Consider the following 26,963-nt stretch of genomic DNA (forward strand, 5'->3'; position numbering starts at 1 on the left):
TGTGAACGGATTTTCTCCATTTTCGTACTGTGGTACCGATCTTCTATCGGGGAAAACTGGGGAAAGTTGTAGTGCAGCTTCCTGCTGCTGCTGCTGGTGCTGCTTGGTCTTGTTTATGGTCCCGGTGCGACGTGTAGAAAATTGTCTTGTACACATGAGAGAATTTGCTCCCGGACCAACTTCGCAAATGAAACGAAAGTGAACGACAATGACAAACACACTCGTGCGAGTTGGTTTTTCCCTTCCGGTTCCGCAAAACCACCGCAAGACACTCTGTCCTGGTGTTGTAGTTGAGACGAAGCAAACAAAAAAAAAAGACCTAAGACTTTTGCCCAAGCATGCAGTTCGGCACACTGTAGAGCGGGTACGTGTAATCGTACAAGCAACCGAAATAGACAGAGCTACAATAAGAAGGAAACAGAGACCCCGTAGGTGAGCCAAAGCGAAACGGAAGGAAGTGCGGGACGTTCGGTTTATTGCTGGAAGCATCTAAACCACCGCAACTATTTGCCGGTTTCATACCATTAAAGTAAAAAGCTCACTACACAAATGTTATTAAAAGTCGTTCTCTTGCTCACTCCCACCGTCGCTATTCGTCGCTTTGCTCCGTATAAGACGGCGGTTTCGAGCTAACGCTTACTGCTTGAAGGCGGGTAGACAGGAAAAAAGGCATCGGGAAGAACGTTTAACTTTCACAGCCACCCGAATCCCATAACAATTGCGACAATTGCATCCCTGCTGTGTGCACCCACTAAAGATGCAACTGGGAACGAATTATCATGCTTAAGCAGTGCTTTGTGTGTATGTTTGATCCTTGTGAGGGCCTCGTTCAGGAGTCTGGCAGTTTGAGCAGGATGAGGGGGCAATTTTTGGTGCTGTTAATTGTTTTGTTTGTTGTGATTTTGTGACCTCAAGTGATTTGTCCATTCAATTAGCTTTATTTGCTTATCAATGTTCAGGGAGAGTTCCATTGTTTAATTTACATGTATAAAATTCTATCAAATTCGAGAATAAATATGTTTGATTACTAATTTATGAAAAATCGGAAAGCAACACCTCTGAAGTGTCTTTAACTCACAACAGAAATATTACATGTAACGACTTCGCTTTAGAAGGCATTTGCTTCGCAACATGTCTGCACCCGCGGTCTTCAGACCAGCCAGCAGTGGAAGTTTCAATCAATACTGAGCAAACAATCTGTTTTCCCTCCATCAAACCGAAACAACAATCATTCCAAAGTGGTTCGATCGCGGTTCTGTGTGCCATTCTGTCTGCATGCTTCGCTCATGTAAATGAACCACCAACGCCCATTGTAGTCGGGGAATTCTAAACATTTCTGCTCATGTGAATCTCTTCTTACTTCTTTGTAACAATCTTTCGTTTACATCCAGGACAAGAACCAACCGAAGAAGACAAAAACAATTAATGCCTCTCTTCAAACCATAGTAGAATGTAATAGAACCATAGAATGTGTAGATGTGGTGGTGTGTATCGTAGTGGATGTGTCATTCTACTCCTCGCCACTTTGTGCCTTTCTAAAGCTACCCGTTTCGGTATTGAATGTAGCGAAAATAATTTACGAAATAAATCAGCTGGAACAAGTTATTAGAGCCTTCTGCTTCACGAACCACTTTGCCTCGAGCACCAGCTCCGTCAGTACACCACACCGAGGCGTACAGAACACACTCCCAGTTGAGGTAAAGATTTGAACGAAATTGGAATTTCTCATTGGACACGCTGCCACGAGCCAAATAAATAGCTACCAATGAGTAACGATTTCAATATGTGCTACAAGGGTGATTGTGGATTGTGCTCGAAGATCGAATGGATGGATGGAAATGTTTCCGCCGATGCTTAATTTGTTTTCCAACCTTCGTGAAGGGTGTTTTTTTTTGCTTGCATTACAACCAATACAGTCGGGACAGTAGAAACATTATTTCTTTTTCGCTGGCCAAAAACATTCATAAGCTCGGCTAGAGTAATTACGCAGATTCGTGGAGTGGCGCACCCAGAGAAATAAAGCGACCGAGAAAGTGGAGCCAGAAATTACACGGCGCACAGCGCAGCCATATTTCATCCTCCGTCGACGCACAATCGACAAGCGCCATGGTTTGTTCGCGATCATGGTGGAATGCGTTACTAATGGGTGGCAAATGTCGCCTCTTCGACACATGCTGACAAGGGTGAGCACAAAATATTTTGCGATCTCGGACGGACGGAATGTTCGTTCGCTCGCTCGCTCGCAGCCGGGAACGGTTGTGCGCCCCATAATTTACCCATTCGCTTCTAATCATTCGGCAACGTGGTCACAATTGCCGTACAAATCCCCATCGCATCTTGCCGCAAACCTGGTGTCGCGAGAGTTTCGTGTCTGTGTGGCTGTGTATGTGCTTATCCCGATACACCGGTGGTCATTTACCTTTCGCGAAATTGAAACCACATTCACCGGCGTGGCGGGAGGGACGGCGCATGCTCGCAAAGGGTGGTACACCATAAGTCAATGACAGAACGGCTGGTGGTCGTCAATAAATAATCACAGCTTGATTTCAATTACCTTTACCTATCATTATTTATGTTATTAATATGTTGATAATTTATATCATCACCTCCCGCTGGGTGAGCCCGTTCCGGATTCGAGTGCTGCTGCTGTTCGCCACTTTCCGCTCGCTTGCCCACCCCGTTGAAGCCAGCGGGTGCAATCCACTAAACGGCAAACAAATATCCCGTAGTGTGTGTGTGTCTATGTGCCCTGCTTCCTTGCTATGTAGGTTATTAGGCTGAGTTTTCCCACCCAAAAACCAATCCCATTTTCTTCACCTTGAGCCTGCTGCCTGTTTCGATTGCTATTTCACCACAATTCCTTATGGAAGGGGGAGCGTAGGAAATTGATGGCGCTGTACCCTCACCCAGCACCTGTCCTGCTCTTGATGCGCACGCCCCCGTTGGTACCCGTGGTTAAGTTTTGTGGTCGAGCCAAATCGGTGGAAAATTTATTGTTTGCGTGTTTTGAGCAAGTGTGGTGCCCTGGGTGTGCTTTTTTTTATTGTTCAGTAGGGTTTTATTTTCGATTCGCTTTCTTAGCGGGCGTATAAATCGCATGGTGCGATTCATTTATGGTTGCTCTTTTTTTTTTCTTTCGACCTTTAAATGATGGGGTAATTATTAGAAGAAACCCCTGAGCGCCTGCTCGTTTGATTGGGATTGTGTTGAAAGGCTTCTCGCTCGCAGCGTGCGATACATCATCAAATTTGTTACCACCGCTTGAAATAATTTAATTATACGCTTGCTTTTGTTGGTTTTCAGCGTAATCGAAAACAGGATAAGAAGGGATAATTTTCTTATGTCCCTTTGCTTTGTTTTCCATTACAAAATATATGGAAAAAACGAATCATTTTCAGTGATACAATGGCACACGTTTTATGCATGTTTGAAAGAGTTGTTCTTCCAGTTTTAGGATATTAAATTCAAAAGGCTAATAAGAACCAAACTCCCATGGCTCATTATTTTATTTGGTCTATATTACAAACCATGCAGTCTACACAAATGACTCGGGTATTCCCCAATCACTACCTAGTAAAAGTAAAAACAAGGCTAAAGTTGGCCCTGGCGATGGCTGCAGGCAATTGCAGCCGGCCATCCGAAGAAGATGAAGCCGAAATGAATCATTTTTAATGGTTACAGCGATGCCTTGGGTTAAGCTGGCGGTGTCAGGCTTATCCTTAACTTGCAGGCACGGGATTGACGGGCCGTGGACCATTATTTCTGTCCGAGCTGCCACCACACCAGACACCAACCAGAGACGCTTGGCCGTATCGTTACAGAATTTAGATGACAGAATTATTGTTCTCACCGATATTTTATTTCGACCCCGTCCACTTCGAACACGGCCAAAGGCGGCCTATCGGCAAGCAGACGTAGAGAGGAAGTAAGAGCGAGAGAGAGAGAGCGAGAGAGAGAGAGAGAGAGAGAGAGAGAGAGAGAGAGAGAAACGGAGGCCCCAGAACAGGTCACGGATTTTGTGTCATATTTTAATTAATCATCAAACATGTCACATCCAGATGGAAATGGTACTGACGTGCCGGGCTTCCACCCGGTTTTCGACCCTTCGCTGGTTGCATCTCCTGTATCCCATGGATGAAGGCAATAGTGGGCTATCGGTTAAATGTATATAGCTGATGGGGTGTGTGACTTGCTGTGTGTGTTTGTTTTTCGTAACGACTCTCACTCATTCACCGGGACATTATCCCGTTTTTTTTATACATCGTCGATGTGCAACCGTCTGCATGTTTCTGGTATCTTTTGCTCTTTCTTTACATTTACGGCACGGGGGCCTGCCACCTCCGAACCGTGTTTTTCGTATCGCTTATCTGGCGATTGCGTGCAGACGTTACGGTGCTTGCCGGGGTTTTGCTGGGTGCTGGGCTTCACCATTTATTGCTACCGTTTACAATTTATCGGTGACCGATATCGAGTCCGATCCACTCAATGTAGATGACATTAGGATGATAAATGAATGCACTTGCGCACACGCCCTCCGTCCGTCGGTTCGCATGCACACCCTCGCAATGATGCTCTCGAAACAAACAAACAAACGGACAACGATATAAAAAAATAACAGCATCACCCACTGATAGGGCACTCGATTGTAATAAATTAATTTTAAATGACGGGCGGGTTTGCGTTTGCTTGAAGAACAACACTGCACGGGCCAATCGCGTACCGATAAGCGCCGATAAGCGTCAAAATGTGTCCAGCATAATCCGCTGATTTGAAAGGATAATTCTTTTAGCTCATGAAAAGTTGGAGTTGCAGGGCCACAATTCGTGTCTAAATGACTGACAGTTGCAGGCAATACAAATAAATCATGCGTGATTCGTGATAATTAATTGTTCGGCTAGTATTAGTTCGAATTCAAATCCTATTTTCTTAAATAACCCTTGTCAAAAACAAACCAAAGCGTTGATTTGTACATCGTATAGTTTCAAAAAAGTTTGAAAAAAGTAATCATTTTTCTGAAAAACAATTATGATCACTAAATTATGTTAAGCCCAAGAAGCAAACACTCAGTCCTATTCCATTCATGTGGTTGAACCCATGCTAAACAAACGAAAGTCAAACAGATGAAAATGGTCCATGTGATTACAGCTCTGTAGGAATTGATCCTTTTTTCCCCTGTACTTAGTTAAATGCCTGAACCCACAGGACAATAACAAACAAACCCCGTCTACACACATACAAACGCACACAGTGCAACTGAGCAACAGAGCAGAATGGATCATTTTTCAAAATCAAATCAAAATTGATTGAAGTCATGGCTTTCCGGTACGCAAAGACGCTGCGGGTGGATAAGACTTTTCCTCCATGCTAGTCTCAACCGCGACTTTACAAAAAAAAGGTCTTGTGCAAAGAATCGAAAGGAAAAGCTTGGGACTAAAACCTCGTAAACAGTCGTTGCATTATGAATGTTACCGGAAAGGGCCGGGATCTCCCGGCGGTTGTGGGTGAGAGTTCTGGCACAATCCTTATCCGGCCTGCCCTGTCTGGCGGGTGTGCTCAAGTCGCCCAAGTCGCGGGACCTGGGGCAGTGGAGCTCGAAATTTATCGCTCCACCCTTCCGCTGCCACTTTGTGGTGTACCGGTGAGCACAAAATCAAACTGCTTTTGCCATCCGGGTTGATTTTCATACCCGAATTGTATGCTAAAAATCCTCGCCACTGTAAGGATTGCGTTATTGATGGTCGTGACGGCGATGAAACGCACGAAAAGGAAACACGCTTGGAGCCCAACATATGTCAGTTTCGAGTAAGGGTTCCTTTCTATTTTTTTTTCCTACCACACACAAAACTCACGGTGCGGTTCCTGTTTTTGTTGCTTCCTTGGCTGCAAACACATACACACAAACACACAAGCCATGGCAGTGAAAAATGCGATCCCGATGGGTAGCCAAAAAACGCACGCTTCGATTTGCGGGGAGGGTTTTGGTGGTAGCGCTTGCACTTTGGAAAACATTTATCTTATTCGACAGATTTTGTGTGGTGTGGCGTTGCAAGCTGTGTGCCTCGATCTCGGTCGCATGTACCTCGACACTCTCGGCGAACGGTTGACGGTTCCGATGGAGCTCAATTGTGCCAACTTCAACACATGCACTCGAGAGTAGGTTCATAGGGAAATCGACTGTATTTTGCCCCTTGCTTGCTGTCCTTCCTCACACAAGCAAGGAAAAGGAGGAGATTCAAAATCACATGCACACTGCTACATGGGAGTTCCCTAACCCTTCCCTCCTTAGCTGATCATCCAAACAGACACTGATTTTTTTGGTGCCAACGTATGCTCCAACGTTTTGTGTATAATGTGGCCAGATTTTCTGTGGCCTTGTTTTTGCTGCCGTGCGCGGGGTGCTAAATTGATGATGATGAAATAAAATATGACGCCCCGAAGATGGATCGATCGGGTAATAGATTGATGGTTAATGTGTCCTGACAGGCGCACCAACGTGTTTCTGAAACAGAAAATAGAAGGAGGAAAAAAAAGATTTGCAAACAACCAGTTCCATTTGCCGGGATAGTTTTTGTCGCTCTAAACTGTGACGCTGCATATTGTGTGGGAAAATCAATTAAAATCAACTCAATCAATAGATTCGGTTGGCAACATTTAGGCTCTTTTCATATTTTAATTCAATTCTTCTGATTTGATGTGACAAAACAGCAACATGTTCAAGCCTGCAAAATTTTGTTTTGTTTCAATGATGAGAAATCTTTTTTGTCTTTGATTTTGCCCTTACTTAAAAAACTATTCATGGGAAACTGCCTGTATAATTTACACTCACCCTTTCATCATTAGTTGCAGCCAAAATTTTAGTTTTAGTATATAAAGACCCTACCCCATATTTAATTTGACAGCATTCTCCTTTTTGTTGCATTTAAATAGTGTAAACGTTTCCCTTCGTGCTGTTTGAAATCACATAGAAAAAACTATTCACTCTATCTCAATCCAACCCACACACACACACCATCATTAGTGGAATGTACCATCAACAAGCGGTTGCTTAACATAAATTGCTAGGTGTTTAGTTGCACGAGCGCAGTCGTTGTCGAGAGGGTGCAAATCTTCGCCCGATGTCGCCGAAAACACATGAGCTGTAAACTCAACAGCTTTGTAGGCTGTATTCACCAACGTTCTCTGGAAACACGCTTTGCTGCTGTAGCACTGCTACCTCCTGCAACAGCAACCCCGTTAAAAATGGGTGATCCCGAGCTTTGCAAATGCTAACGCAAGTGCTTATTCAAATTTTTGCATCCGTCTTCACTCAATGCGACATGCGGGCAAATGGGGGAGCATGTTTTGAGCAGGCGACGATAAATCGCTCGAACCTAGTGAAGCAACTGCAGCCACCCAACGCAGCACATTGCACCCGAGACGTAATGCGCGGGCTCCCCTCGGCAAAGGATGGACTAGAATTATTGCCGTTTTGTTCACTGAGCCTGCCTTTTGCCGTCGTGAGCGGTGCACGGTGATTATGCGATACATCGGCTGCACTATGGGAGCAGGCAGGGGACACTCCGCTCCCCTGCCACAGACTGCATCAAATCATGGGGTGCTCGCGCGACAAAAACGCAGTCGGATAAACACTAAAAACACACACACTTACACATACACACACAGATTGGAGATGCTGGGTGGGGTTGCAGGAACATTATCCACCGACTCGATTCCACTTCTCGCAACGGATAACTCCCAGAGCAAAATGTAAAAGCACACCGGATGTAAGCACAGAGCACGAAAACGAAGCATCTCCACACGGCAGCAGCAGCAGCAGCGTCAGTAAAACGTCCCATACAATAATGCTAAATGCGCCCATTTTCCACAAAGGAATCTTTTGCACCGACGGCCAGCAAAGAACACGCTGCCATCCCCCTTGCACACACACACACACACTAATGATAATCATTTGTCGTCAACGTGATTATTATGCTGGTAGTACTACGTTCGTGCTTCCGGTGTACGGCCTTTCAGAAGTGGAAGGTTTTCCTTTTTTTGCCTCTGCATATATCGTTTCTCTCTATGTCTCTTTCTCTCTCTCTCGAAATCCCTCCTTCTCTTTCTCTGCATGCTTGCACAACTTAGTTTTGGCCTTTTTTCTGTCCTGCACTCATGTCCCTAACCCGACAATGACTTCCGACGGCTGTTAGTTGTTGTCGTTCCCGGGGATAAAAACGTTGAGGCGTTTTGTTGTGCTTAAATTACGCGTGTAGCTCGAGCAACGTTTGTGTGTGGAGGGAGAATCGTTTTTGTGTGCTGTTTGTGTTTTTTTTTTCATTCTCCGGTAAAAGGGGAGCATGCACGTTAACCGTGTTTTCTGCAAATCTGACATTAAAAGCTGCGCCTTTCATCATTTACCTTGAAGAAGAGGAAAATGCACCTTCACGCGTGACTGTAAAATGTGCATACATTCAACGGTGATATCAGTTTTACCACACTAAACTCTTCCTAAAGCTTGGTAGATGTGTGTGGGCTGCACTATAAAAATATGATGGGATATTTTATTGTTCCTGCCAGGTCGTTTTCCAAAACTACAACTAATCTCTCTCCCGCAAGCAACTGTTTGTACTTTTATTTAGAATAAAAGTTTTTGTTTTCCTCTGCTTCCTTATCCTCCCACTGGCCGTATTCTAACTTTGCCAACTTCAGCTCGTCAGCCGGTTGGCTTTTTCGAACCCGATGCTCATAATTCATCCTAATTGGGCAATGTATATTCCAGTGTCATACTGGTAACATGGTGCCAGTTTTCCTAAAAATACCTTTCCATTCCGTTCCGTTGTGGATGCTTTCCAACCTGAAAACAAGTCCGGTATCGGTATCGGAAAAGTTTGCGCAATGTTTTCCTACATGTCACCTGGTATTTTTGCACCAACCACCGAGAGAGAGAGTGAAAGAGAGAGAGAGAGAGAGAGAAAGAGAGAGAAAAAAAACCCAAACAAACGATACCAACACGACCGCAAAAGGATCCGCCGTCCGTTCTTCGGGGTGGCTTAGGCAACGACAGTTTCGAAAAGCAGGCGGGAAACACGGCCCATTCAGCAAGTGAGCGGGACATTAATGTTTGCCCATTTTTGGAAAGCGCACGTACGCGTAGCGTTAGATATGGTCCGGTCAGTTTCAGCGGTGTGAGTCGCACCGAAACGGCACAGTACGTACGAGCTAAACTTACGCTTACTGTCCGCCTTACGCCCTCGACTAGGGGGACAGATCAGTGGGATTAATAATCCACCCAAGCCCACAACCGCCGAACCGAATAACTACTCACGGTGCTGTGACGTGCGCTAAAATATTACCCAAACAGCGGCAGCACACATATCTATTCTTGTGCGGCCGGTGCTCGTTAATGTTATTTAGAAACATTTTTATAAGATTAAATTTCATAATAATTTATGCCTTGTGGCTCTTTGGTCCGCGGAACCGGCTCTGCTCTCGGTAGCGATCTCGCGAATGGCCACGGGCGGTATTGTTTTGTGCTGAATTGTGCAATTTTTCCATCCACCATCTACCGGGGCTGCTCTTTGCTTCACCGCGACCCGTGCTTAGCCTCACACGGATAGCGCGTACCTCTTTGTGTGTAAGTTGCAGAAAACTCTCCCCGGCACGGTTCCATGGCCGAACCATTGCAAGATTTATGCGCTCCCGGGGAAGCAAATCCAACCGTGGAAAATGTAGCGGAAAATGATGATGCTTCCGTTCCGTCTTGTGGGTTTCTTGTGAAGACGAGAGGGAGAGCATTATCGAGCAGACTAAGTGCTAGGACATGACTGCGAACCTTTTCAAGGGGACGGATGTGGGGAGGAAGGGAAATTATTGAAAAAAATGGCAGTTTATGTGCTGCTCAGACTAATATGAACTAATACGAAGTGACTGGTTATTAATTTTCCATAAGACCAATTTTGCAGCAAAGTTCCATAAGACGATTAAAGCCAAATTCAAACGACTTCAATTACTTGAAGAAGAGGAACTCGATTCTAACTTTTTGTTTTCTTTCTCTTTCTTTCATTTCAGGTGAGTTTTGTAAACTGGAAATCCTAAACTGATTTACCTCACTAAGGTAACGTAGCTGTCACCCTGTTGAAAAGGTTTTAATGGTGACTCGACCGTATGAAAGCTAAATCCTAAAGCTTCCAAGAATTTTTCATCTTCTGAAATACCTCATTTTCATTTTTCATCATTTGAAATACATTTTCACTAAATATTATTCTGTAACATACGGTTCACAAAACGTGCTCCGTCTGAAAGGTAACTAATTTTCAGCTTCAAATATCAATTACAATCAACTTAAGCTTGATGCTGGAAAACGTCCCAGGCTTTGATAGACAGCAGTTTCGTGTTATTCTTGCCTTCTAAGAAGCACACATTACGCCTTTTTGTTTACCATTTGCTACGCTCACAAAAGATACGAAAGCTGCTAGCTTAATTAACGACATGCGAGCAGATATATTCTAATCAGCTTTCCCGTCCTCCGGACTTCTTCACCGAAGTGCGATGTCTTTTGTGGACCATTTTTTTGTCGTTGTTTCATTGTGAAGCATGAGTGAATACTCCACAAATCCGTCACATTCAGTGAGAAGATTTCATCACTTACACACGGTGTGGAATGCGTGAATAGTGAGGGCACGAGGAGAACCCGTGTAGCAAGAACACTTAAGAATTAATTTCTCCCGCAAGTTTCTTCTGTTGGTCGTGAGCATTAGTACCCTGTGCCAGTTTGATTGACGAGAGCGTCGTAAAACGCCGGTGTGGAAGTAACGCCGAGTGACCAACAAAGCTCCTTACATCCATGTATGTAATGTAGCCTAGTCGGCCCAAAACGGTAGTGAAAGTGAAGATTGGTGTCGCTTTTTGTTATGGATCAAGAGTTCACTACAAAACGTCGCCGAGAAAGAGCAGAAGGCTTGTATGTATTTATCTCGCACAGGGATCAAAACTTGAGATTTGTCTTTCGACTTTACACCTTCTTTTGCTCCAAGATCTATTTGTGTTCTGAGCAACTCACTGCTGCTGCTAATCGTACCTTCCCACTCCGCGTACCGAGAGCTATAATCAAACAAACGCACAGTAAAAAGCAAAAACCGTCAGTGTGCAGCTTAGACCTGGTAACCTTGTTGCTTGGGTTTGGTAAACAGAAACCGAAGAAGTTGGCCACGAAACGAAATGTACGCAAATACAACACACACATCTGCCTGACGGGGTCTCGTCACACTAATTACATCGACTCGGTACCCTTTTAATCTGATTCCCTCCTGTGGCAACCCAAACATCAAGCGGCAAACACAAACACGCGTTGGTACGCGGGTTCTGAGCAGAAAAATTAACCAAGTTTCTTACCGTTAAGGGCTGTTGGGTACCGTGCTCTGGTTCAGCATTTTTTACTAAAGTGTGTGTGTGTGTGTGTGTGTGTGTGTGTGTGTGTGTGTGTGTGTGTGTGAGTATGAGTGTGTTTTTTTTGCTTTTTATTTCCATCTCAACGCGCTACTCTTTTGCAAAAGGATGGAAGCAAGCATACGAACCTACATACTTACGCGAGCAATGGAGCAGCAGGAATGTTTATCCTTGCTTTTATGCATTGTTTAGGCATCCATTTTTCCCCCTCCATCCTGCGCTCCTTCACCAGGGTGACTCTGCGAAGCGGTGTCATTACTTTTTCATGCTCGGTGACGAGATCGTGCCGCGAGTGTAGGGAAGATCGCAATCGGAGAAGATTCGCCTCAGTTCCTCTGCACCGGCATACAAGATGCTTTGTTCGTGGTGTTTTATCCTTGATGGAGATGGGAAAAAAATCTCACCACGATGCACACCAGCGAGTGTTTGTATGTGTGTGTATGTGTGAGCAAATGCACGACGACACGGTGTTCCTGCATTGTTTTTACGGATCCATTAGCCCAATGAAATCTTTTGCTCATCGTGTGGGTGGAAGCTGAGATGGGCCTAGAGGTGCCTCGTTTTTTCTTCCCCTTTTTGCACGCCACGTTCCGCTCCATCACTTTATTTGATGACGGATGAATTGAACTGCAACTAAGTAACTAAGACGTGGGCCATGAGCGAGGGTGATCCGAAAAGGGTTGCTATCCGCGTCCGGCGCCCTGCAAATGCCTCTACCATGACACTGCAAATAGGAAAAGTTTATTAAAACGTAAACTCCAGCCAAAATGCCGGCTGCGATGTTTTAATGCACAAAATGTCACGCAAAAGTGAAGTGAATTTCATTTCAAACAAACGGAACATTTTTGACAAGTCACCTCAAGGGTTGGGCTCTTTGTTGTGTGTCTTTCGTTGATGGCAGCGTCGGTGGGAGATGGGAGATGAAAGAAAAGAAACATCCCAAGTACCAATCCCTTTTAATTGCTTGGGAAAAACGGTGTTGATGGAAAATTAATGTACAGTTCGCCTGTTATCATTTGCTCCCGGGTTGCCAGCGATTGATAGAATTAAGGATGTGAGCAAATCTCGCTTTAAACATAACCTGGAAATTGTGGTAAAGGAAAAACGGAGACTGACTGTTTTTGTACAATAAAGTTAGGATGAGTCATAGCAGAAAATTGCTTCAATTTTTTAAAAAGTAATCTTCATTTTCTTTGGCACGATTTTTGCGTACTCTGCTAACTTACAGGGTGTTCCATGAGTTTTCATAGTTGTAGGTCACTTCCTAGACTCTTTCTTATGGAAAGTGAACTTCATATAATGGAAATTGGACTATATGGCACCCTTTTTGAACAGGCTCCTAGAAAATTCCTATTGGATTTCCTATTGGAGAAAATTCCTATTCAAACAAGGGTGCCATAGATTCTAATTCACATTAGATTAAGTTCATTTCACGTAAGAAGGATGCAACAAAGTGTCCCACAGCTATGAGAACCCCTGGAAAACCATATATAGATGTTTTTAAGTTTTTATGCATTATTTGAACTAGACTATAGAACACTCCAAAAGAAAGACATTAAAAATGTTCTATTGGTCTCACCGATGGCATACAAACTTAAACTTAAGCACTTTTAGCAGTCTTTTCCTATTGATAATAGTGTGATAGTAGTGTTTGCAAAATACCACTTTTTATCCCTTTTATTTTAATTAAAAAACTTGAAAAATGGCGCTTACTCATCACATCGGTTCCGATTAAACTGCCATTAGCATTCCGGGTCGTGCTCGCTCACACCAAAATGTGTGTTTGTCGCTAGAAAATACATGCTCCATCAACTGACAGCCATATGTCAGCGTGGTCATGCGGAAGAAGACCGAAAACGAAATGCTGATTGCAGGATTCGTGAAGAAATGAATACCGAAAATTCACACCACCGCGGACATATAAAAACAAAGCAAAACAAACAAACAAACAAACAACAACAAAACATCCCTGACGTCCAATGTCAAAGACAGATGAAATGATGAACCGGTTGCAGGAGATTGGTGTTTCCCCTTCTCTGTCGAATGTATGGCGGGAAAAATATTGGGGAAATCAATTTATCAACCTGCGAAGCGTGAGTTTGAATTGAATTTTAAATTCAAATGTACCCGCCAGAGAGAGAGAGAAAGTGTAGCTTGCCATCCGCCAGTGACAACACCAGTGCAATAAGCTACCCGCACAGCATCAGCACACCCATTTTGTACGGAAGAAGAGTCTCTCTGTCTATGTGTCGTATGGCCACTAAGCTTCACGGCCGACTAAGCTTGCAAATGTTTGCTAAATTGCAATCACCTTCGATTGCGTCGTCGTCGTCCTCGCCGTCGTTGTCGGGCGTGTGAGCACTCTTAACTCACGAACGGGAGAAAAAGATTGATGTACACACATCAATATTCCTTTTCCTTTCCGCAGGTTGAAATGCGCTGAGTGCGTCCTTTTGTTCCTCTGTTTGTTTATTGCTGTGTTGCAGCACTCGCGTTGACTTTCCACAAAACATCGGTGTGTAATCGTAATGCCATTGGAATACCATTGCTAAAGCAGAAAAAAACAACAAGAAACGCCATTTCGAAGATCCACTTACCCTACCGTCTTCTGGGGCGACAACCAGCGCCAAACGGGAAGCATTAAATTGTGGACGGATGAAGCTTGATTTGCATTCCATTTGAGTCCGTCACCGGTGCCATTTTCGTTTCGCTTTGGTTGCATGCCTTTGTGCTGATGTGTGCATTCCTCAAAACCTGCAAAAGATTGACCGTTTCCTATTTCATCGTCGCATGCGAAGGCTAGAACGCGATGGTGTGCCATGTGCCCCGGCGAAGGTTTATTTGCGTTCGTGTGGTGCAGCGAAGATGAAACACGTTGCAGCCTGGAGTGCATCAGCAACTGAACGATGGTGATGATGATGATGACGATACTTGGAAGCTGGCGATCGGTTTTGACCCTACCCGAAAGTCTCGTAAGTCCCGTCTCCGTAATGCTGTCAGGAAATCGTTTACGTACGTGCGTCCTTCGTGTATCCACACACGCAGACACCATACATACAGTTCAGTTCACCAGCTCCGTACTGCCGTGATGGGGCAACGATTGTTTCCAATCGAAGTGCGAACGTACTGGTTGTTGTTTTCTACCGCCGCCCTACGTCGGGAACAGGATCCGGTAGACGCATCGAAGACATTCCTGTGGAATCTCACGTCCGCACCGGGGGTCGGCGAGCTGCATTTTGATGCTGCCTCGGTATTGCAATTGCGAAACGTTGCGATCATGGATGAGAACGTGTCCGGATGAAGAAGCCCTGGTCGCGACCCTTTTCGGGCCGTTCCGTGCCAGTCAACACACAGGTTGACAGGTTACGGGTAGAGGGTGCCGATGAGCGATAAATCATCGCGAAAAGTGTTCATTTCAGAGACATTTGGTCAGAGACTGGTGGTCGGGCATCCATCAGGCACTATCAAGGTTAGGTTGCACTGTTTGTCCCTTCGATGACAGATGCAAAATTGACACCATCGGTTTTGTGACATCGAAGAAGGATTGAGAGTCTTACCGTAAAATGAGTGCGGGAAAGAGGCTAGGTACAGATCGTGTCAGATGTTGATTCGTGACGGTAACATCAAACACATGAACGAAGGAGTATGTTAACGATCGCTGAAACGATATCGTAGTGTTTCGTAGATTCGAAAAAAGCTCTGTTTTCGCATCTATCAGATCGAGACAATGCATTAGAAACAACAGACATCATAGGTCATAACTAAAATAATCTCCTTACACGTGTCGTAAAGTGCATGTTCGTTTTGTGAGCAGTTCTCTATGACAGCAGATATCGAACCCGTGTACGTGGAATGTGATCACTTACTGACCCTGTAATCTACCGTATTGTTTACGCACTATCAAATAAACTCGGACAAAGCACAATCTTTTTTTTTGTTTGCCCGGGCTTACACAGGTACATTCATCCAATCGAGCGTCAGTTAGAGTCATACCTTAATCCCCATCACATCCATCTGCACAACTGATGGAGCAGGGATGGGAGAAAGAGTCAACTCCCATGCCAGCGACTTTACCAGATTTTATGTTCCGAAAATCCCTGACAAACACGAATCCCGATGCCACACCGCACGGACACTGATTGACAGCTTGATTGACTGGCTGGCTGATTGATGTTTACTGAGCAACCACATATTTTCCAACCGGAAACTTATCGCGCACTCTCTATGACATGGGAGCGAGATTCATGTTTTCCAACTCCTCCTTTTTTATTTTTGGTTTCGTGCGAGATGTGATCGATGGTGGCAAAGAATTCGACAGCCGAATAAAAGCATGATGTAATTCTTAGCATTTTTCCCCGTTTCGCCCGTGCACATCATACATTACCATGCCGGGTAGTAGCAGTGAAAGTAAAAAAAGGGCAAAAGCCTTCAGCTCTGCTGAACTATTACTCAGCAAACCATTAGGGCAGAGAACTTAAACTGTCAAACTCTCCTGACATTATGTTTTGCTTTGCTCGAGGGTGACACATCCACCGGGACATGGGAGGACAAAGCGTTCGCTCGTTGGATTGAAGATGAAGACATTCCAAACGTTGAAGGGAAGTTTGCCACTTTTATGGAGTGAATCTTGATCATTTTTCTTCCCTGGCGCTTTGAAAGGGTCCAGAAATAACTTACAACCCCGCGAGCAAATTGTCCAATGCGTTCCACAGAAGCGGTCAGGATGAATATCTTTCAATGAGCAAAAGTTTTTGATGGGGTAATTTTATTTTTAGCATCCAACATTATTTTTCTCTCGTCCGCTGCTGGGTGTTTAATTCCTGGATGTAACACTCCAAATGCCAAAACACAAGTGTTGGCGTTGAATACACGTGTTGCAAAAAGTAATTCCAACGAAAGCTGTCCAGTTGTTGCGCAAGGAAGGAGGGAATGCTTTCTTGCGCAGTGAAAGCATGCTAATTTTTTCCCAGAAGTCCTATGTCTGCTATGCTTTATTTAAAAAAAAGGTACGTGGGATAATATTTCTGATGTCCATGGGAATATTTTCCCAGAATTGTATGTTTCAAAGATATATTTCCATCCTTTAAGCTGTGCTTGTTTCATCCTGTACCTAACCTTAACAAGAGCCTTCTTAATTGGACACGGGACACCATCGAATAGCTTAGCTAAAGTGTCGGTCAGCGCTTCCCGGGCCATTCAGTGCACTAACGAGCCGTTTAAAGCACAAACCTCAAACTCTATCACCATTACTGGTTAGACGAGCGGGTCGCGCGATGCACTGACGAGAGTAGGCGAAGAAGAAAACAAACGCGAAAAAAGATCTTACGAAAATGGCAAGAACCTTACCATGCAGCACCAGGAACCGCGACAGATGTCGGCAATGACATTTTAATGCTCTTACTTCTCGTTAGCTTTTCCTGCTGCTGCTACTGCTCCGATACTTCAAAACCCGCACCATCTTTCATCTCGACCAGTGTGGCGTAGTTTCGGTTGTAAGCACCCTAAGCGAGAGAGAGAAAGAGATCTGGCCCGTTTTGAATTTTTGTCCCATACCGCGAGAGCCCCGGCACTCGGTATCGTCCGCCTTCGTCAAGAGACAACCGGCCCACCCCCCGGACCGGGATTTCTAAAAGTGTGCACACTGCAAACTTTCCTTCGTCGCTTTCTGGCGTAGGTGCTCTTAACGCTCGCCAAAATGAATGGTACTTGTTTGTGCTGCGCAAAGCACATGCAGACTGGCTGCTACTGCAAGCTAGAACTAACGCCGGCAGTGGTAGTGTGGGACAAAAATGCTTCCCCGAAACGCTCCCCGATGTTGGGCGTACGAGCCGCGAGTTGGTCTTTTGCTGGCTCAGGGAATTTCTTTACATTCCTTTCTTCGTTCGTTTTTTTCCTCCCCTCATTTGTCCCTTACCGACGACGGCCACCGGCTGGTGTAGCTGCTGAACTTTGACTCAAACTGTCATTTGACGGATGCCCGACCCCACCGGTAGGACCGGTCCAGGAGTGGAGCAAAGCAAAATAGCGCAGCAAAGCACCACGCGAGAGCACCGAGAGCTAAAATTATGACTACATCTGACTACCGCCTGCGTATCGGCGAGAAAAGTAGTACGCCACGGCATGGGCATAGCATAAATCTCTAGGAAAATAAGCAAAGCAAGAGGACCAAAATCTACCACGTTTCGAGAAAATTGCTAGCGTCTTAATTGTACACTTGGTTGGAGCTTCGTTTTTATTCTGCTTTTTGTTGGGCGTGGGAGAGCTTAAAAAAGTAGAATCTTTCGCTTGTCGTGAAGTGTGCCCGCGGACCACATCGTTCAGCTGCCCAAAATTGCAGCGCTAAAATATTTACCACATCAACTTCCATCTCCATCTCAGTCGACCACTTACGCTTCCACGCTTTCCTCTGTCACACAAATGGCGAGCGAAAGCATTCTGACTTCTGTAAAAAACAACAAACTTTAACATAATCTTAAAGAACAACAAGGAAAATCTGCTACACCAACAGTGGCCAAAACGTACCGACTGGGTGTGAGTGTTGGCTTTCGAGGACCATTAAGTTTCGCATGGCTGTTTGTTGAGATGAAACTACCAACACGAAAAGTAGGACAAAATCTCGACTTGTGAGAAAGGTTTGTGTTTTTTTTTACAAATAGAGTAAAACCAAAACTTTCCCAAAGTTTATTTCTATTTCTTCGTTATTTATCGTACATTCGCCAACTTCATCACATTAGTAATATCAAATGTCTCGAATTTGTAATGAATTTTTTGCGAAAGTTTAGCTATTTTTAAATTTGTTAATGAATTGACTTATTGTATTTTGTCTATTATTAAGACGCTGCAATCATTTCTTTATTTATCTTATTTTAATGTTGAGAAACTGAGAGCTCTTATGATAGAAGCTTTGGCTACTTGGTGATTGAAAGTGTTTCAATTAAGTTGTTCCCTTTTGGACCACCTTATGAAACGCTGGACTGATGGAGCCTGTATCGGTATAAGTCATAGATTGCCAAAGACATAAAGGGTATTTCCTAGACCGTTTACTGTTCCGTTAAAAAAATAAACTCAGTATTTTTTATCATCAATGTCGAATCTCCCATTCCGTAAAACTTTTATCAATTTCCACAACTGTGAAAGTAAATTTTAAAACTCGCAAATTTTCTGACCCATTTAGATCAATTTTTCACCTGTGATAAATGTCATCCACGTTTGATCCACATTTCCCCACTTAAAAACACCCACACGAGCAAAAACAGAAAACAAAACATAATCGACCAATTTTATCGCCAAAAGTCCGCGCTCTTCATTCCCCGGGAAAGCAGACAGTGAACCAGAACGAAGAAACAATCAAACATTTGCAGGCCGGAGTGCGCGGGCGAAAGAAAAGCCCACCAGTACCAACATCGCAAGCGGTGAAGCACACAGAGCAAGATAACACGGGAACGATAATACATCACCCGTCATCCATCCACCCAACTACGACTCTCAACCCACACGGGGAGAGAGAGAGAGAGAGAGAGAGAGAGAGAGAGAAGAGGGCGGGTTGGAAACATATCACTTTCACCAGCACTGATGCACATCAATCGCCTGCCCGAAACTCATCACTCCGCCGGCCTTTCTTGCGGGGGTTTTATTTGTTCGTGGCGGCCGGCGCGGCGCGAAGAAGCGTACTCCCGACCGGGCGGAGCGGTGCGGATTTTAAATGAGCATCATCCATCGCACCATTACGGAAGAGATAGCGTTAGTTATTTTTGTTATTATGAATTTTGAGCACGCTACACTGAACCGGAACAAAAACCCGGCATAGGATAAGCGGAGCCATGAAGCGGGAGCGGATCTTGGGACGGGGGCCGCACACCTAGGCCCAGCAGCGGGAGGAAGGGAGCTGTTGATACGCTTGGAATGCGCTCGGAACGAAAGTTGCACAATTTAACCGATCAGCTCGGACGCGGACTGGATGGATGCGAGGATGTGCGCGGGAGCGAGTTTGTATTTTACAGTTTGCCATCAGCTGGCGATGAATACGGGAGTTTGTGAGGGATATCCTTCGCTCTCTTAATGGTCACCCACGGTGGAACTGAATGGGAGCCATCTTTCCCTTCCCTTTGGATGGCTGAAAGATTGAAACGAAACAAGTTCCGCCCGACATTGTATGGATGTAAGGCTGTATGTGTGCATGTGTGCGTGTGTGCATCGATGTGTAGCGATGGGGTGGCGATGAAGGATGGACGGTGCAGATCGGTAGATGGATCAAGTTTCAGCCATTCGAAAAGTTTTGATGTATCTTTAAACTTAATCCTTTTCAGCAGTGCTTCAGGAGCGGGCGGTATCGATGCGTCCTTCATTCATGCAGTCTTTGTATGTGTGGCTATGTGTGTGCGATTGAGGGAAGAAAAACCCGCATGTTTTTTGCACCACAATTCATTCCCGTACACACGCCTGCTTAATGCTTCGTTTGGGAATGCTTGCTGTTTTTCACCCCTGGAACTTCATCAGCAGACCGGGAAGGGGTCGGCAGCAAACCAACAGGCTGAGAAGGCTGCTCCGCGGCCGAGGGAGCGAGGTGGAAAACTTTTCAACTCTTCTCTCAAACCACCCCCATCCTTCCGCCATTCCCGTTCATTACTCAAGTTCAATGAAATAGATAGCGGACTTTTGAAAAGAGGATTTTACCATCGAGAGTTTCCTCTCGCCCGCCGACACAACAAACAAACAACTCCAGTAATCATCCGAAACGGAACCATTTCTCCCCTATTGGTCGGCCCCGTGCGTGTGCGTGAGAGGGAGTGGGCCAGGCCACGGCTTCCGAACGTAGCACAATTGAGCGAAAGCAATCAATCGAAAATTGCTCCACTAGAATGGAACGAGTTTGACGGACGAACGGCGCTAAACTGCCCTTTTGCCTGCCGGCCCAATGCCGGGATGGGTCGGGAAAATTTATTACACCGTCCATCGATATAAATTGCTCCGAGCCGAGCTCCTAAGACAGCAAGCAAGTCCAAGCGTGCGCACGTGTATGGCCATCTTGAAGGGCCCTGCACGGAATCACGGAAATGCCAACATGGAAAAAAAGACGGAGGAAAAGGATTATGCGCTAAATACGCTTGGACTGGGGTGAAGAAGGGGTTTCCGGGGTTAATCCGGGGCAGGGGATGAACACAATTTTGTCTCACGGTTCCAGTGTCGAGGCTGTAAACGAGCTAAATCATCAGTTGAGTGCTGAATAAAAGTTTTTTAATCGTTCGGCAACAATCGAGCAACGCTCAAGCACACAAGCTGCTGTTAATTGACACACTTATTTGAATAAGCTTTTCCAACTGCCACGGCTCGTTGCGAAACAGGTTTACATCAATGCTCCAGCTAATATGTTGACCCGTTTTCACGGAACACACAAACGTTTGCACAGAGTGAAACCGTTATCCGTCATTTAGCCTGGACGCCTGGAGTGAAGCGATCATTACTTGTTACCGATCGACCAACCGGCAAACAACATAAAACATAAAAAGTAAAGCGCAAGCAAAAAAACAACCAAACCCTCCATTGCTTCTCACTTTGCCAGGAGCAAAGCACACTCACACACACCAACAGATACACAGGGAGGAAGTAAATCTTCTTCGACAGCGAACGATTTCGAAGGCGGGCTCGACTCGCATCGCACCGGAATCGATAGCAAATTTCAGCATCATTTAATTTTAATGATCCAATTTATTTTTTCTCCTCCTCCTTGCCCTTCCGTGCGCTTCGTTCGTGTGTTTTTTTTCCTACTTTTGCTCCACTACTACCATCGTTTACAGAAAGCAGAAAGATGATATTTTCCTTCCTATCCGCGATGAGGACGGGATATATTTCCGTGGACCCATTGCCGGATTGCAGGCCCGCTCTGTGTCTGTATGTGCGTGTCTTATGAGTCAGCCGCGGCCGTCTATCAGCCCATCGTATCAGCTTTCCCCCATACTGCCAAGCAATTGCAACCGACTTGTCATCGATTTGTTCTGTCGAGTATGGCAGTCGAGTTTAAGCTTACAGTGCTTCTCTGTTTTCCTTCATTACTGTCATCATCGCATGTGTGGCTGGGCGATGGTGACTGGGAGAAAATAAAATCACATCACCGCTGACATTGATGGTGTAAGATATCACATTTTAGAGAGAAAATACGTTTATTGAGCTTTTCGTAAGCAATCAAGGAATGTCATCGCGAACTCGATCGATTAGAATGGCAATAGATTAATGTGCGGAAATTGAATTCGATGGCATAACGAAACATTTACTCGTTGCTTGGTTTTTATGAAGCTTCAAATTTGAATTTCAATTCATTTTCGTTGTTACAAAATAGAAGGGTTTTATTTTTTTTATTTGCTTATTGTTGACCTATTTCTAACGAAAACTTCTATTCCTAATGATGTTACAGCTCAAAACGCTCAAAACGGGCTGGTTAAGCTAGGAGAGCTCCTTCAGCAACACCATGCATATGGCTGTTAAACTTCAATATCTCTACAACCTTTTTAGCTTCCATTCCAATGCTTTCCCGCACGCTCGCATTAGCCATTTCAAACAGATACCCCACGCTCGTTGAGCGGCAAACCAATTTCCATTCCCGTTCGACAGGCGAGCGTATAAAAATGGCATTCTTGTGCCACTAAATTTAATGACATTTGCAACACTTTCACCAGCAGGAGACAAAGCAATTGCGGGGCTTTGCTTACCGGCGGCAATAGCCTTGAAGAAGAATCGCAACGATCATACCGCCGCCTCTTTCGCAACCTTCGCTGGCGTCCTGGCACGCCAAGACCGGGAGCAGCAGAAAACCTCCCGGACGTTGCCCCACGGTCGGAGCCATCGTTTGTCTAAGTGCATAAAAATGCAAAATGCTTTGTTCTGCACGGTTGAATTTCATGATTTTTCTCACCATTTTCAATTGAAGAGGGAGGAGGGGGTGATAGAAGGAGCGATGGGACAGTGGCAAAAAACAGCAGCAACAGCAGTCCCAGGGCTAGACAATTGTCTAAGACGAAGAATGCTTTTTTTCATTTCCTCTCATTTCTCTCTACTTGTTTGCAATGCTCTCGTGGAAAACATTGCATCTCACGCTTCATATTCTCATTCGATTGAAAGCATTTTGCAAGTGATATGAATGGGGCTGGGGGAAGGGTGGTTGGAGGGGAAAGGTTTGTATTCGAGTTAGTTTTCTTTTGGTTCTTTTTTTTGTTTTGCTCATGTGTTAAAGCCCTTTCTCATGGGTAGAACGTACCGAAAGATTCTTTTAAATTGTTCGAGTGCGCCAAAAAAAAATCCTCCAACCGAATAGCGAAGATAAAACTGGCGACTCAAATGGTGCACGGTGGCGGGCACACGTGTGCCACAAACTAACGTTGCCTCCCAATACCATGGAGCACTAGTTACTGCCTCCGGGAGCCATACCCCCGTGTCAGCCCAATTCATGCCGACGAAGCATGGGCGAGTGTGTGTGTGTGTGAGTGTGTGTAGGTGTGTCTGAAAATGATTCGCATGAATAAGTAACAAATAAGCGAAAAGAGACTATACGGAGACACACGTGCAGGCTACACCAATGTTGGTGTGTGCACGTCTGTGTTTGTGTGGGAACACAAACGTGAATTTAAAAATGGCAGAAAGAATCATCACATACGTCGCAATGAAAGCCAGTTGCGTAACGTGTGCTCCACCGCCCGGTCGCGTCATCCCCCGCGTACCGTCAGCTCCATCTGGCAGCATTGTAAAGTGAGGCAAGAATGGGCCACACACGCTTACCTTTTGCACATAAGACGGGAATAAAGGAATGGGCGCTTCAAGGCAGCACACTCCAGCGACAGCTAAAGCGCGACAGAAACTCAAAAAAAACCCTTTCTGACTGAGCATGTGCTGGTGTGCGATCTCAAAGGGTTGCAGCGGGTGGAAGGGGAAGCCTCTAAACATACTTTTTATTGTTGATAAAAGCAATTTTCCTTTCAAGACAGCTAAACAGCTAAAACATGATTCCAGCAGAATTCAAAAGCGTTTTTTTTTTGTTTTGCTTTGTTGTTCTTGTCGAGCTCGATTTGTCGCTTTTTTTTCTCTCTGTTTTTGCACAAAATCTTTCTCTTTCAGCTCTCTAAGCCTTTCATGTTTTATGCCTGCCCAACTGGCTGTGTTTTCAGCGAGGCGCAGTATGAGAGGCTTTATTGTTTTTTTCTGCACTTTCTTTTACCTTGAAAGATTTCCACATTGAAGCACACTGTTGAAAACTTGAAAGTGGGGAAACTCATTTTTCCGAGATGAGTTAGTAGCCTCTTACTGATATGCTTTTTGTGCGACAAGTAACCAATTGCTAATATCAAAATGTTGGAATGGAGGCAGTCTCGTACTTGAATCTATCTTGACGGTTCTCGTCATTTAATTAATTGATATATCTTTAATTTATTTTAATAATCCGTAGTTGTATAGTTTAAACAGTTTGCCAAACATTTCTCTTCTCATGCCGGTCACATTTTACCAACCTTTACTGTTCCGATTCAACAAAGGTCACCTTTGTCTAATGCAAATCCCCCTCCATCGTGTGGAGGACAACTTTTGGTCAGCCATCATCATTACCATTGACCACCAAACACTGTTGTTCATCGATTGGTGAACCAAAGTCCTGGCAAGATAAAATCTTTGATTTGTCTCGTCTCTTTATTGTTTTCCCAACTGCGCCATGCCAACTCAAACTCGAAACACTAATGTAACGTCAATGTTGAAAACATCCCGCTGCCGGCGAAAACGTAAGTGCTTAAGCGGAATAATTGGACCTCGACCTTCTCCATCGAACGCGGCACCACCGAACCGCGAAAGAATTGTGTTTTATAATAAAACGATGCGACCAAAAGTTGAGGGCGCGTGGAGCGTTCCGAAAAAAAAGCCATGTAAAAACGCAACCGATCCGACTCTTTTGAGGGGAGCCGTTGAGTTAGGCAAATGAGAAACAAATCAATTCAAGTGGTCCGGCAACGAAAAGTAAACCCCGGGAAGGAAAGCACACTTACACCGTCCACTTTCAGCGTGCGGGTGCGGGTGGCTCTGCTGAATGTAAAGCGCCCGAGAAGCCACGAAAGCCACGAAAAAGGATGCCGGAAGCAAACCCAACGAACATAAAAACAAGCTTACTGCCCACCGATGGGCCGTTGATGGGCCGACGGAATCATAAATAAAACAAGCGACATAATTTTCCCACTTTTCATTTCACCTTCTGATTCTGATTATTCCAATTTAACTCGCGCCCTTCGCTTCGCGCGACCAGGCGACGGAAGGTGCGCTGCCACGATGTGGGCCCGGTCGGTGGGTGATTGGGTGGCTCAAGTGTGGTGCGTCTGTACGCGGGAGGGAAAAAAGGAGCGAACTTGGCGCTGGTGTTGCACCTTTCCCATCATGCTTCTTCTCTGCCCCTGCCGTACGTCCTATGCAATGCAGAATTATTCGACGCCACCAATCATCCGCGCATTTGTACGGTTTCTGTTGTAGCTTCTTACTTCTCACACAAAAAAAAACACACACAACCCGCTTTTCGTTTTTCGTTCGGGAAGAAAATCAGAACGCCATCGGTCGTTCATTCCTTTGCTATCTTAATTTATGCACTCTCCACAAAACCACCATCGCGATGCTAATCGCGGGAAGGAAAGATGGGCAGAACCCGTTGTTGGGGGTGGGAAAAAACGAACGGAAAATCAACGAAACACGTTTAATTAGAGAAAGTTTTTTTCCGGTTTTTGCTCTCCCACGATTCGTTTCCGGTGAAATAATAATCGGATTGTTTTTTTTTTTTTCCGTCTCCCTTCCAAGCCTTCGCTATGTTTTGAAGGGTTTCTTTTTGTTGTGCGGAAACAGGGTCCAAAAGTGGCATAAAAGTTATTGATTTAGTGGTTATTTGATGAGTTAGTGGCTTTTAGTCAAGAGTCTCTCGCTCATTTTCTTAAGGGTTTCATATTTTTATGAATGTTGCTTAGTTATTGGCACTTTTTTCATAAGCATTACTCTTCATCACAATAAATTACATTACATAAAAAATGTTTATTTTCCTTTTCTCTCCTTCTCTCTTCCTCAGGCTTCGGATTTGTCACATTTCAGAGTGAAGATGTAGTGGACAAAGTTTGCGAAATTCACTTCCATGAAATCAATAACAAAATGGTAAGTGGCAAACTCGTCTAATTACAAGCGTTCTGACATAAAACATATAAACACAATTGTATCACCGTTTCTTTCGCTCTATCGCTCTCTCTTTCTCTTTCCTTTCTCGCCTCCCTCACGCAGGTCGAATGTAAAAAAGCACAGCCCAAAGAAGTGATGCTTCCAGCGAATCTGGCCAAAACGCGCACCGCCGGGCGTGGGACATACGGTGAGTTTGTAGTGTTGAGCGGCGCCGGTCCCTCCTCCAGCACGCTCGGGCCGGTCGGGCCCACGACCAGCTCGACGGTCGGGTCGACGTTGCGCTATGCTCCCTACCCATTGCCCGCCACTATCACGAGCCAGCAGGCGGCTGCGGCCGCCGCCGCTGCAGCCGCTGCCGCCGCCACCACCACCCACATCTTGCCCCTGTCAGCTGCCGCAGCGGCGGCTTCGGCCGCCACTCCCTCCCTGCTGCAGTACGCGGCGGCAGCGGCGGCCGCAAACGCGAACGCCAACACGCAACAGTCGGCCGCCCTCGCCTACGAACATTCGCTCAAGCGGCTGCTGGCTGCGAATGCAGCCGCCGCTGCCAACGCGCTGCGACCCCATCCGGCTGCCGTAGCTGCGGCGGCAGCCGCCCATCCAGCGGCTGCTGCTGCCTCGGCTGCGGCGGCCGCCCATCACCATCATCATCATCATCATCAGCATCAAGCGGCTGCTGCAGCCGCTGCTGCTGCTGCTGCTGCTGCCCATCACCAGCCGCGAGCCACGGCCACACTGACCTACCCGATCGGGGATCTGCTCGGGGCGCAGGGTCTCGATCTAGCCAGCATGTACCCGTTGCAGGCGGCGGCCAGTCTCGGGCTCTGACAACCAACCACCACCATTATTCAGGTGCAGAGGCCCCAGTAGACCTCCGAGGTGTTGGTTGTTGGAGGGCTAAGCGAGAAACACCTTCCAGAGCCATAAAAGTGGCAATAGAATTTTCGAAAAACAGTATTAAAAGTTTTACTTGTTTTGAAGGACATTTATCCTTTTTCCCCGATTTAAAGAGCTTTCAAGCGAAAACAAGACTTGCAGAAGAAAAAGAGTAGCAACATGGTTAGATCTTTTGTACGCGTTCACCCACAGGTAGTTACAGTGGAAAGCAAACCTTTCTAATGCATTCCCTGCCCAGATATAGCAAATCTCTTCCACCCGATTCCCGTGTTGTAAAGTGATCTCATCAATGAACCCGCTGTATGCCAAATGCTGTGACCTGATCTTTTGAAACAACGACCAGTAGTAGAGTGTAGCTGAGAGCAGCAGCGTGAAGTGTAGTCTCCTTCACGATTAGGTTTTACTCGCGTAGTGCAGTTCTACGCGTACGTAGCCTCTGGCGGCCGTATTTTTTATACCACAGAGAT

At 45.4% G+C, this 26,963-nt stretch overlaps 1 protein-coding gene across 17 annotated transcripts in view; it reads left to right on the top strand.

Moving 5' to 3' along the window:
- Positions 1 to 26,963, top strand: part of LOC121592988 (RNA-binding protein Musashi homolog Rbp6) — a 621,310-nt gene that overhangs the window by 558,433 nt on the left and 35,914 nt on the right. For all 17 annotated transcript variants that reach the window (XM_041914978.1, XM_041914980.1, XM_041914982.1 and 14 more), the window contains 2 exons: positions 25,496 to 25,578; positions 25,702 to 25,786. In XM_041914978.1, the coding sequence (XP_041770912.1) occupies positions 25,496 to 25,578; positions 25,702 to 25,786 (168 nt within the window). The remainder of the gene's footprint in view (positions 1 to 25,495; positions 25,579 to 25,701; positions 25,787 to 26,963) is intronic.

The sequence above is a fragment of the Anopheles merus genome, chromosome 2L (genome assembly GCF_017562075.2).
Source record: "Anopheles merus strain MAF chromosome 2L, AmerM5.1, whole genome shotgun sequence".
In the NCBI taxonomy this organism is placed as follows: Eukaryota; Metazoa; Arthropoda; class Insecta; order Diptera; family Culicidae; genus Anopheles; species Anopheles merus.